Raw genomic sequence first — 12,250 nt, 5'->3', positions numbered from 1 at the left:
TGAACGGTGTTTCCTCTGACACATTGGTGCGGCTTGGCAGGTCATGACCTTCGCCTCTCCCCAGCCCGTTGGGGAGTTGCAGCGATGAGACAAGATTGTAATCACGAAATTGGGGGAAAAATATTGAAAAAATAAATAATAATATTTGTTCTAGCAATAACTCTTCTCTCTCCGCCCTCTCGCTTTCTTTCTCCTTCCTATCTCCTCGCTCTCCTCTCGCTCCCTCCCTCTCCCTCCCTCCCTCCCTCCCTCCCTCCCTCCTCTCTCTCCCTCCCTCCCTCTCCCTCTCTCCCTCCCTCCCTCCCTCCCTCTCTCCCTCCAGAGTCCCAGTCGACCCACTGCAGTAGTGATAGTGGTGTTGCTGTGTCAGAGAACAACCTGTCAGGCCACAGCCGCTCTCAGAGCCAGGTCAGCTCCATCTTCTCCGAGGCCTGGAAGAGAGGCACCCAGGATGAGGTACCGCCTCCTGCTGACATCCTCACCTTACCCTGTCACCTGTCTCTATTGACCTGCCTCAGTAATCCTCACCTTACCCTGTCACCTGTCTCTATTGACCTGTCTCAGTATTCCTCACCTTACCCTGTCACCTGTCTCTATTGACCTGTCTCAGTATTCCTCACCTTACCCTGTCACCTGTCTCTATTGACCTGTCTCAGTATTCCTCACCTTACCCTGTCACCTGTCTCTATTGACCTGTCTCAGTATTCCTCACCTTACCCTGTCACCTGTCTCTATTGACCTGTCTCAGTATTCCTCACCTTACCCTGTCACCTGTCTCTATTGACCTGCCTCAGTATTCCTCACCTTACCCTGTCACCTGACTCAGTATTCCTCACCTTACCCTGTCACCTGTCTCTATTGACCTGTCTCAGTATTCCTCACCTTACCCTTTGACCTGTCTCAGTATCCTCACCTTACCCTTTGACCTGTCTCAGTATTCCTCACCTTACCCTGTCACCTGACTTCTATTGCCTCAGTTTTACCCCAGGAGTGTGACTGACATTCTGTCATGCCCGATTCCCACTGTAGGGTCAAACCGAGCCAGGCCGAGCCGTACTGGCCTGGTTACACATGCACCATAGTTGCTGGAACCATACAGGGAAAGACCATATCATAGCCAGCACAGTATGGTCCGGGTTGACCCTAGAATGTAAACGGGACAACAGTGCTGTGGTGTCCAGCGTGGACACCGTCATTTCATGGTCCGTTCCAGGGGTGACTGACTGTGTCTGTTGTCTCTCCCCTCCACTGTTCTCCCCAGGAGAGGAAGGTCAACTTTCATACGGTGCCCCTGTGCACTGGAGGGACGGAGGTTTGAGGTTGGGGGGGTTACTTCAGTATACTAACAGAACTGGGTCACCCTTGGTAACGTGCGGTTTAATATGTGGTTAATACTGTTTGGTGACTGTGAGACTCATGACTGTCTGTTTGTCTGACAGCACTGGTGTGTTACTGTGTTACTATGCAGCACTGGTGTGTTACTGTGTTACTATGCAACACTGGTGTGTTACTGTGTTACTATGCAGCACTGGTGTGTTACTGTGTTACTATGCAGCACTGGTGTGTTACTGTGTTACTATGCAGCACTGGTGTGTTACTGTGTTACTATGCAGCACTGGTGTGTTACTGTGTTACTATGCAACACTGGTGTGTTACTGTGTTACTATACAGCAATGGTGTGTTACTGTGTTACTATACAGCACTGGTGTGTTACTGTGTTACTATACAGCACTGGTGTGTTACTGTGTTACTATGCAGCACTGGTGTGTTACTGTGTTACTATGCAGCACTGGTGTGTTACTATACAGCACTGGTGTGTTACTGTGTTACTATGCAACACTGGTGTGTTACTGTGTTACTATGCAGCACTGGTGTGTTACTGTGTTACTATGCAGCACTGGTGTGTTACTGTGTTACTATGCAACACTGGTGTGTTACTGTGTTACTATGCAGCACTGGTGTGTTACTGTGTTACTATGCAGCACTGGTGTGTTACTGTGTTACTATGCAGCACTGGTGTGTTACTGTGTTACTATACAGCACTGGTGTGTTACTGTGTTACTATACAGCACTGGTGTATTACTGTGTTACTATACAGCACTGGTGTGTTACTGTGTTACTATACAGCACTGGTGTGTTACTGTGTTACTATACAGCACTGGTGTGTTACTGTGTTACTATACAGCACTGGTGTGTTACTGTGTTACTATGCAGCACTGGTGTGTTACTGTGTTACTATGCAGCACTGGTGTGTTACTGTGTTACTATGCAGCACTGGTGTGTTACTGTGTTACTATGCAGCACTGGTGTGTTACTGTGTTACTATGCAACACTGGTGTGTTACTGTGTTACTATGCATCACGGGTGTGTTACTGTGTTACTATGCATCACGGGTGTGTTACTGTGTTACTATGCAGCACTGGTGTGTTACTGTGTTAATATGCAGCACTGGTGTGTTACTGTGTTAATATGCAGCACTGGTGTGTTACTGTGTTACTATGCAGCACTGGTGTGTTACTGTGTTACTATGCAGCACTGGTGTGTTACTATGCAGCACTGGTGTGTTACTATGCAGCACTGGTGTGTTACTATGCAGCACTGGTGTGTTACTGTGTTAATATGCAGCACTGGTGTGTTACTGTGTTACTATGCAGCACTGGTGTGTTACTGTGTTACTATGCAGCACTGGTGTGTTACTGTGTTACTATGCAGCACTGGTGTGTTACTGTGTTAATATGCAGCACTGGTGTGTTACTGTGTTAATATGCAGCACTGGTGTGTTACTGTGTGACTATACAGCACTGGTGTGTTACTGTGTTACTATGCATCACTGGTGTGTTACTATGCAGCACTGGTGTGTTACTGTGTTACTATGCATCACTGGTGTGTTACTATGCAGCACTGGTGTGTTACTGTGTTACTATACAACACTGGTGTGTTACTGTGTTACTATACAGCACTGGTGTGTTACTGTGTTACTATACAGCACTGGTGTGTTACTGTGTTACTATGCATCACTGGTGTGTTACTATGCAGCACTGGTGTGTTACTGTGTTACTATGCAGCACTGGTGTGTTACTGTGTTACTATACAGCACTGGTGTGTTACTGTGTTACTATGCAGCACTGGTGTGTTACTGTGTTACTATACAGCACTGGTGTGTTACTGTGTTACTATACAGCACTGGTGTGTTACTGTGTTACTATACAGCACTGGCGTGTTACTGTGTTACTATACAGCACTGGTGTGTTACTGTGTTACTATGCAGCACTGGTGTGTTACTGTGTTACTATACAGCACTGGTGTGTTACTGTGTTACTATACAGCACTGGTGTGTTACTGTGTTACTATGCATCACTGGTGTGTTACTATGCAGCACTGGTGTGTTACTGTGTTACTATGCAGCACTGGTGTGTTACTGTGTTACTATACAGCACTGGTGTGTTACTGTGTTACTATACAGCACTGGTGTGTTACTGTGTTACTATGCATCACTGGTGTGTTACTATGCAGCACTGGTGTGTTACTGTGTTACTATGCAGCACTGGTGTGTTACTGTGTTACTATACAGCACTGGTGTGTTACTGTGTTACTATACAGCACTGGTGTGTTACTGTGTTACTATACAGCACTGGTGTGTTACTGTGTTACTATGCAGCACTGGTGTGTTACTGTGCTACTATGCTGCACTGGTGTGTTACTATGCAGCACTGGTGTGTTACTGTGTTACTATGCAGCACGGGTGTGTTACTGTGTTACTATACAGCACTGGTGTGTTACTGTGTTACTATACAGCACTGGTGTGTTACTGTGTTACTATGCAGCACGGGTGTGTTACTGTGTTACTATGCAGCACGGGTGTGTTACTGTGTTACTATGCAGCACTGGTGTGTTACTGTGTTACTATGCAGCACTGGTGTGTTACTGTGTTACTATACAGCACTGGTGTGTTACTATACAGCACTGGTGTGTTACTGTGTTACTATGCAGCACGGGTGTGTTACTGTGTTACTATGCTGCACGGGTGTGTTACTGTGTTACTATGCAGCACTGGTGTGTTACTGTGTTACTATGCAGCACTGGTGTGTTACTGTGTTACTATACAGCACTGGTGTGTTACTGTGTTACTATGCAGCACTGGTGTGTTACTATGCAGCACTGGTGTGTTACTGTGTTACTATGCAGCACTGGTGTGTTACTGTGTTACTATGCAGCACTGGTGTGTTACTGTGTTACTATACAGCACTGGTGTGTTACTGTGTTACTATGCAGCACTGGTGTGTTACTGTGTTACTATACAGCACTGGTGTGTTACTGTGTGACTACAGCACTGGTGTGTTACTGTGTTACTATACAGCACTGGTGTGTTACTGTGTTACTATGCAGCACTGGTGTGTTACTGTGTTACTATACAGCACTGGTGTGTTACTATGCAGCACTGGTGTGTTACTGTGTTAATATACAGCACTGGTGTGTTACTGTGTTACTATACAGCACTGGTGTGTTACTGTGTTACTACGCAGCACTGGTGTGTTACTGTGTTACTATGCAACACTGGTGTGTTACTGTGTTACTATGCAGCACTGGTGTGTTACTGTGTTACTATACAGCACTGGTGTGTTACTGTGTTACTATACAGCACTGGTGTGTTACTGTGTTACTATACAGCACTGGTATGTTACTGTGTTACTATACAGCACTGGTGTGTTACTGTGTTACTACGCAGCACTGGTGTGTTACTGTGTTACTATGCAGCACTGGCGTGTTACTGTGTTACTATACAGCACTGGTGTGTTACTATACAGCACTGGTGTGTTACTGTGTTACTATGCAGCACTGGTGTGTTACTGTGTTAATATGCAGCACTGGTGTGTTACTGTGTTACTATACAGCACTGGTGTGTTACTGTTTTACTATACAGCACTGGTGTGTTACTGTGTTACTATGCAGCACTGGTGTGTTACTGTGTTACTACACAACACTGGTGTGTTACTGTGTTACTACACAACACTGGTGTGTTACTGTGTTACTATACAGCACTGGTGTGTTACTGTGTTAATATACAGCACTGGTGTGTTACTGTGTTACTATACAGCACTGGTGTGTTACTGTGTTACTATGAAACACTGGTGTGTTACTGTGTTACTATACAGCACTGGTGTGTTACTGTGTTACTATACAGCACTGGTGTGTTACTGTGCAACACTGGTGTGTTACTGTGTTACTATGCAGCACGGGTGTGTTACTGTGTTACTATGCAGCACGGGTGTGTTACTGTGTTACTATGCAACACTGGTGTGTTACTATGCATCACTGGCGTGTTACTGTGTTACTATACAGCACTGGTGTGTTACTGTGTTACTATACAGCACTGGTGTGTTACTGTGTTACTGTGTTACTATACAGCATGGTGTGTTACTGTGTTACTATGCAGCACTGGTGTGTTACTATACAGCACTGGTGTGTTACTGTGTTACTATACAGCACTGGTGTGTTACTGTGTTAATATGCAGCACTGGTGTGTTACTGTGTTACTATACAGCACTGGTGTGTTACTGTTTTACTATACAGCACTGGTGTGTTACTGTGTTACTATGCAGCACTGGTGTGTTACTGTGTTACTATACAGCACTGGTGTGTTACTGTGTTACTATGCATCACTGGCGTGTTACTGTGTTACTATACAGCACTGGTGTGTTACTGTGTTACTATACAGCACTGGTGTGTTACTGTGTTACTGTGTTACTATACAGCATGGTGTGTTACTGTGTTACTATGCAGCACTGGTGTGTTACTATACAGCACTGGTGTGTTACTGTGTTACTATACAGCACTGGTGTGTTACTGTGTTACTATGCAACACTGGTGTGTTACTGTGTTACTGTGTTAATATACAGCACTGGTGTGTTACTGTGTTACTATGCAGCACTGGTGTGTTACTGTGTTACTATACAGCATGGTGTGTTACTGTGTTACTATGCAGCACTGGTGTGTTACTATACAGCACTGGTGTGTTACTGTGTTACTATACAGCACTGGTGTGTTACTGTGTTACTATGCAACACTGGTGTGTTACTGTGTTACTATGCAGCACTGGTGTGTTACTGTGTTACTATGCAGCACTGGTGTGTTACTGTGTTACTATGCAGCACTGGTGTGTTACTGTGTTACTATGCAACACTGGTGTGTTACTGTGTTACTATGCAACACTGGTGTGTTACTGTGTTACTATGCAGCACTGGTGTGTTACTGTGTTACTATGCAGCACTGGTGTGTTACTGTGTTACTATGCAGCACTGGTGTGTTACTGTGTTACTATGCAGCACTGGTGTGTTACTGTGTTACTATACAGCACTGGTGTGTTACTGTGTTACTATGCAGCACTGGTGTGTTACTGTGTTACTATACAGCACTGGTGTGTTACTGTGTTACTATACAGCACTGGTGTGTTACTGTGTTACTATGCAGCACTGGTGTGTTACTGTGTTACTATACAGCACTGGTGTGTTACTGTGTTACTATGCAGCACGGGTGTGTTACTGTGTTACTATGCAGCACTGGTGTGTTACTGTGTTACTATACAGCACTGGTGTGTTACTGTGTTACTATGCAGCACTGGTGTGTTACTGTGTTACTATACAGCACTGGTGTGTTACTGTGTTACTATACAGCACTGGTGTGTTACTGTGTTACTATACAGCACTGGTGTGTTACTGTGTTACTATGCAGCACGGGTGTGTTACTGTGTTACTATGCAGCACTGGTGTGTTACTGTGTTACTATGCAGCACTGGTGTGTTACTGTGTTACTATACAGCACTGGTGTGTTACTGTGTTACTATACAGCACTGGTGTGTTACTGTGTTACTATACAGCACTGGTGTGTTACTGTGTTACTATGCAGCACTGGGTTTTTAATTACTGTGTTACTGTTTGCTGAATGTACAGGTGGTCTGGTGAATGTACAGGTGGTCTGGTGAATGTACAGGTGGTCTGGTGAATGTACAGGTGGTCTGGTGAATGTACAGGTGGTCTGGTGAATGTACAGGTGGTTTGGTGAATGTACAGGTGGTCTGGTGAATGTACAGGTGGTCTGGTGAATGTACAGGTGGTCTGGTGAATGTACAGGTGGTCTGGTGAATGTGCAGGTGGTCTGGTGAATGTACAGGTGGTCTGGTGAATGTACAGGTGGTTTGGTGAATGTACAGGTGGTCTGGTGAATGTACAGGTGGTCTGGTGAATGTACAGGTGGTCTGGTGAATGTACAGGTGGTCTGGTGAATGTACAGGTGGTTTGGTGAATGTACAGGTGGTTTGGTGAATGTACAGGTGGTCTGGTGAATGTACAGGTGGTTTGGTGAATGTACAGGTGGTTTGGTGAATGTACAGGTGGTCTGGTGAATGTACAGGTGGTCTGGTGAATGTACAGGTGGTCTGGTGAATGTACAGGTGGTTTGGTGAATGTACAGGTGGTTTGGTGAATGTACAGGTGGTCTGGTGAATGTACAGGTGGTCTGGTGAATGTACAGGTGGTCTGGTGAATGTACAGGTGGTCTGGTGAATGTACAGGTGGTCTGGTGAATGTACAGGTGGTTTGGTGAATGTACAGGTGGTTTGGTGAATGTACAGGTGGTCTGGTGAATGTACAGGTGGTCTGGTGAATGTACAGGTGGTCTGGTGAATGTACAGGTGGTTTGGTGAATGTACAGGTGGTTTGGTGAATGTACAGGTGGTCTGCTGAATGTTATGCATCAATGCAGTGCTACCAAATAGGACACTAATGTCTTCGTGTTTTACCCCAGTCTGGCACAGTTCAAAATAACAATGTTGGCTTTCTACCATTTTAATAGTAGTCATGTAACCACTTCTGTATTTTATTCTAACTCATATTTTTCTCTCTCGTTTTCTCTCTCACTCTCTCTCTCACTCTCTCTCTCCCTCTCTCTCTCTCTCTCGTTCTCTCTCTCTCGCTCTCTCTCTCGCTCTCTCTCTCGCTCTCTCTCTCTCTCTCTCTAGTTGAGGATGGAGTCAGTGAGCAGACCCTACCCTCTGATGCTGCCCTCCATGCACCAGTCAGCCCCCGCATCCCGAACCAGCTACACCAGTGTCTCCCCCGAATCCTCCCACTCTCCCCCCGACCCTCCCCCTCCTCCTCCTCCACCTCCCCCTCTCCCCAACCCCCCTCACCAGGCTGCCCCCACCCTGTTCGTTAAGTACAGCACCATCGCCCGCCTGCAGGGTGGCGCCAACCAGGCTGCTAATCATTACAATGCCCAACCAATGGGGCAGCAGGAAGGCCCTCCGGCCCCGCCCCTCCAGTCTGTCAAACCCAACTACAACACGCTCCCATTGGCTCCCACTAACTACAACCCTCCTCCTCCTCCTCCCCCCTGTTCCATGCCTTCTCCAGGCTCTGCCATGGCCTCTCTGAGGCTTGGCCCCCCCAGCCCTGTTCCTCAGTTCATCCCCCCTCCTCCCCCCCAGGCCCAAACCCCGCCCCCCCCTCCGCCCCCAGAGGAGGACCACCAGTGCCCCCCTCTCAGTAACACCGGGTTGCAGCAGTTTCTGGCCCAAAAGTTCCCCAGTATGAACTACAACTTCTCCGACCTGGATGGCCAACCTGAGTCCCCTCCTCCCCCTCCTGCCCTCTCCCCCCCCATGTCACCCCCTGCACCTCCCAGAACCTTCTCTGGTGTCTTCCCACCTCAGACGGCTCCTAAGACCTTTGGTCCAGGGATCCCCCTGTCCCCAGTCTCACCCTCCCCTCCTTCTGGTCCAATGAAAAAACAGCAAAGCTTCTCGACGGGCCATTCGCCCAATCAGCCGCCTCCCACCATGCCCAAACAGCACAGCTTCTCCTCTAAGACCCTCCCTCTGTCCGCCCCAATCTCCCCGACCCCCTCCCTGGTCAAACAGATAGTCAACCAGTTCCCAGGAGCCCCCCTGGCCCCGCAGTCCCCCCCGGCGGTCAAGGCTAAACCAAGATGGCAGCCAGGGGGTCAGATCCCGCCCCAGTCCCCTGAATTCCCCCCTCCTCCCCCTGAGGACAGCCTGGACTTCCCCCCTCCTCCCCACTCCGCCCCCACCCCTGCTCCTCCTCCTCTCTCCCCTTCCAAGATGGGCTCCCCCATTAAGAAGTCTCCCTCCACCTCCTCCACCGGCTCCTTTGGGAAGAGAGGGCCTCCTCCCACCCCCCAGCGTGCCTCCTCCATCAAGTCTAACTCAGGGGAGTACCAGGAAGAGGCCCAGAGGCAGCCTAAGAAGGTGGAGTCTCTGGTCAGTAAGTTTGCCCAGCCTGGCCTCGGCTCCTGCAACTCCTCTGGATCTCCTGCTAAGGACTTGGGGCCTCCTGCTCCTCCTAAACCAGGCAAGCTGAACCTGTCAGCCCTCCCTCTAGTCCTCCAGGGTCTGCAGACAGGGCAGCACCGCCAGCCCAGTGGAGACTTCCCCTCTCCTCCTTCAGAGCTCGATTACTTCCCCCCCCCTCCTCCCGACTCTGAGCTGCTCCCCCCGCCCCCCCTCCTCTCTGAGCTCCACCCGGGGGCCCCCAGGGTCGCAGTCGTCAACCCCCAGCCGCAGTCCACGCCCATCGCCCACCCCGTCAGCCAATCATCATGGAAGACCCAGTCTCTGAAGAAGACTCCGCCTCCGACACTGCACAGGCTGTCCCGGAGCCACACGGTCCAGGACCCCTTACCCTTGTCCCCCCCGCCCTTCAGCTGCCCCCTTCCCCCCACCCTTCCTGGGGGGCCTAAGGGTGGTACCCTCTCCTCGGTCCAACCCAACTTCCTGGAGGACCTGAACCGGACCTTGAAGAGGAAGTCTATCTCACGTCATGGCTCCCTCACGCGTCACGGTTCCACCCGGTTGGAACCCGTCTCAATGGACGACATGGCCCTCCCCCCTCCTCCCCCTCCGGACCAACAGAGGGGTGGGCAGGGCGGGAGCCACGGGTACATGTCCTCAGGCTATGCAACGTTACGGCGGGGGCCGCGCCCTGCCCCGCCCAAACGGGACCAAAGCACCAAACTGACGGGAGAGTGGTAGCTAGGAGGTAGCAGATAGTGGTGGTAGCAGGGGGTGGATAGTGGTGGTAGCTAGGGGGAAGAGGAGGACTAGGGCTGAGCTACCCATGCTATAGACCCATCAAGGCTACAGGCTACAGACTGACTACAGGCTATAGACCCATCAAGGCTACAGGCTACAGACTGACTACAGCCTATAGACCCATCAAAGCTACAGTCTACAGACTGACTACAGGCTATAGACCCATCAAGACTACAGTCTACAGACTGACTACAGCCTATAGACCCATCAAGACTACAGGCTACAGACTGACTACAGCCTATAGACCCATCAAGACTACAGACTACAGACTGACTACAGCCTATAGACCCATCAAGGCTACAGACTGACTACAGCCTATAGACCCATCAAGACTACAGTCTACAGACTGACTACAGCCTATAGACCCATCAAGACTACAGCCTATAGACCCATCAAGACTACAGACTACAGACTGACTACAGCCTATAGACCCATCAAGACTACAGACTGACTACAGCCTATAGACCCATCAAGGCTACAGACTGACTACAGCCTATAGACCCATCAAGACTACAGACTGACTACAGCCTATAGACCCATCAAGACTACAGGCTACAGACTGACTACAGCCTATAGACCCATCAAGGCTACAGTCTACAGACTGACTACAGCCTATAGACCCATCAAAGCTACAGACTGACTACAGCCTATAGACCCATCAAGACTACAGACTGACTACAGCCTATAGACCCATCAAGACTACAGGCTACAGACAGCCTATAGACCCATCAAGACTACAGACTACAGACTGACTACAGCCTATAGACCCATCAAGACTACAGACTGACTACAGCCTATAGACCCATCAAGACTAAAGACTACAGACTGACTACAGCCTATAGACCCATCAAGACTACAGACTGACTACAGCCTATAGACCCATCAAGACTACAGACTGACTACAGCCTATAGACCCATCAAGACTACAGACTACAGACTGACTACAGCCTATAGACCCATCAAGACTACAGACTGACTACAGCCTATAGACCCATCAAGACTACAGACTGACTACAGCCTATAGACCCATCAAGACTACAGACTGACTACAGCCTATAGACCCATCAAGACTACAGACTGACTACAGCCTATAGACCCATCAAGACTACAGACTGACTACAGCCTATAGACCCATCAAGACTACAGACTGACTACAGCCTATAGACCCATCAAGGCTACAGACTGACTACAGCCTATAGACTCATCAAGACTACAGACTGACTACAGCCTATAGACCCATCAAGGCTACAGACTGACTACAGCCTATAGACCCATCAAGACTACAGACTGACTACAGCCTATAGACCCATCAAGGCTACAGACTGACTACAGCCTATAGACCCATCAAGACTACAGACTGACTACATCCTATAGACCCATCAAGACTACAGGCTACAGACTGACTACAGCCTATAGACCCATCAAGGCTACAGTCTACAGACTGACTACAGCCTATAGACCCATCAAAGCTACAGACTGACTACAGCCTATAGACCCATCAAGACTACAGACTGACTACAGCCTATAGACCCATCAAGCTACAGATGATATGGAGCCCACAGGCCTCTCTCCCCCACGCCACGGTCGTATTCACGAGACACCAAACGGAAGAAAAAGGACCGAAACTGGGACTGAGGGACTACCTGAACTTGTCCAATAAGAAACTATTTTTTCGTTGCAAAAACGTTTCATTACGGTGAACACTAATGAATACAACCCTGAACTCAGCCGGTCTCCTCTCCTCTCATGCCACACAGACAGGACTGAGCCAGAAGAAGAATCTTGTTCCTTGTAATCCCAGATTGTTATTCCTTACTCTGTCTACATTATAATAACTGTAAAGAGAGCATGCCAATCCACCTATCAAGCTTTTCCACATGTTTGTGCCGCTTTGCATTGAAATCTAACAAGAATTTAGCTGCAATATAAACAGGTACTGTTTTGGGGTTTGGGAGGGACTTCATGTGGGGAGGGGGGGGGTAACTTTAGTGTTTTTCTATCAGATGATTTAATACCTGGAAGATATTATTATTTTAAAGTTCTGTTTTTAAAGCGTAGTGAGTGGATATGAACTGTGAGTAGTGGAGACCATGGCTCTGCTCCAGGGTGTTACGTGCGGCAGGGTCAGCTTCAGCAAGTCACATG

At 48.6% G+C, this 12,250-nt stretch overlaps 1 protein-coding gene across 1 annotated transcript in view; it reads left to right on the top strand.

Annotated features, from left to right (window-relative positions):
• The window catches only part of LOC120058160 (ras-associated and pleckstrin homology domains-containing protein 1-like), an 80,176-nt gene extending 68,143 nt beyond the window's left edge, over window positions 1–12,033 (top strand). The window contains exons 10-11 of the mRNA XM_039006628.1: window positions 323–456; window positions 8,015–12,033. Of these exons, the coding sequence (XP_038862556.1) occupies window positions 323–456; window positions 8,015–10,045 (2,165 nt within the window). The 3' untranslated portion in view covers window positions 10,046–12,033. The remainder of the gene's footprint in view (window positions 1–322; window positions 457–8,014) is intronic.
• Window positions 12,034–12,250: the final 217 nt, after the last annotated feature.

Source organism: Salvelinus namaycush, chromosome 13 (genome assembly GCF_016432855.1).
Source record: "Salvelinus namaycush isolate Seneca chromosome 13, SaNama_1.0, whole genome shotgun sequence".
NCBI classification, from domain to species: Eukaryota; Metazoa; Chordata; class Actinopteri; order Salmoniformes; family Salmonidae; genus Salvelinus; species Salvelinus namaycush.
The sequence above is the reverse complement of the archived record's forward strand: the minus strand, read 5'-3'. Positions and strand labels throughout refer to the sequence as shown.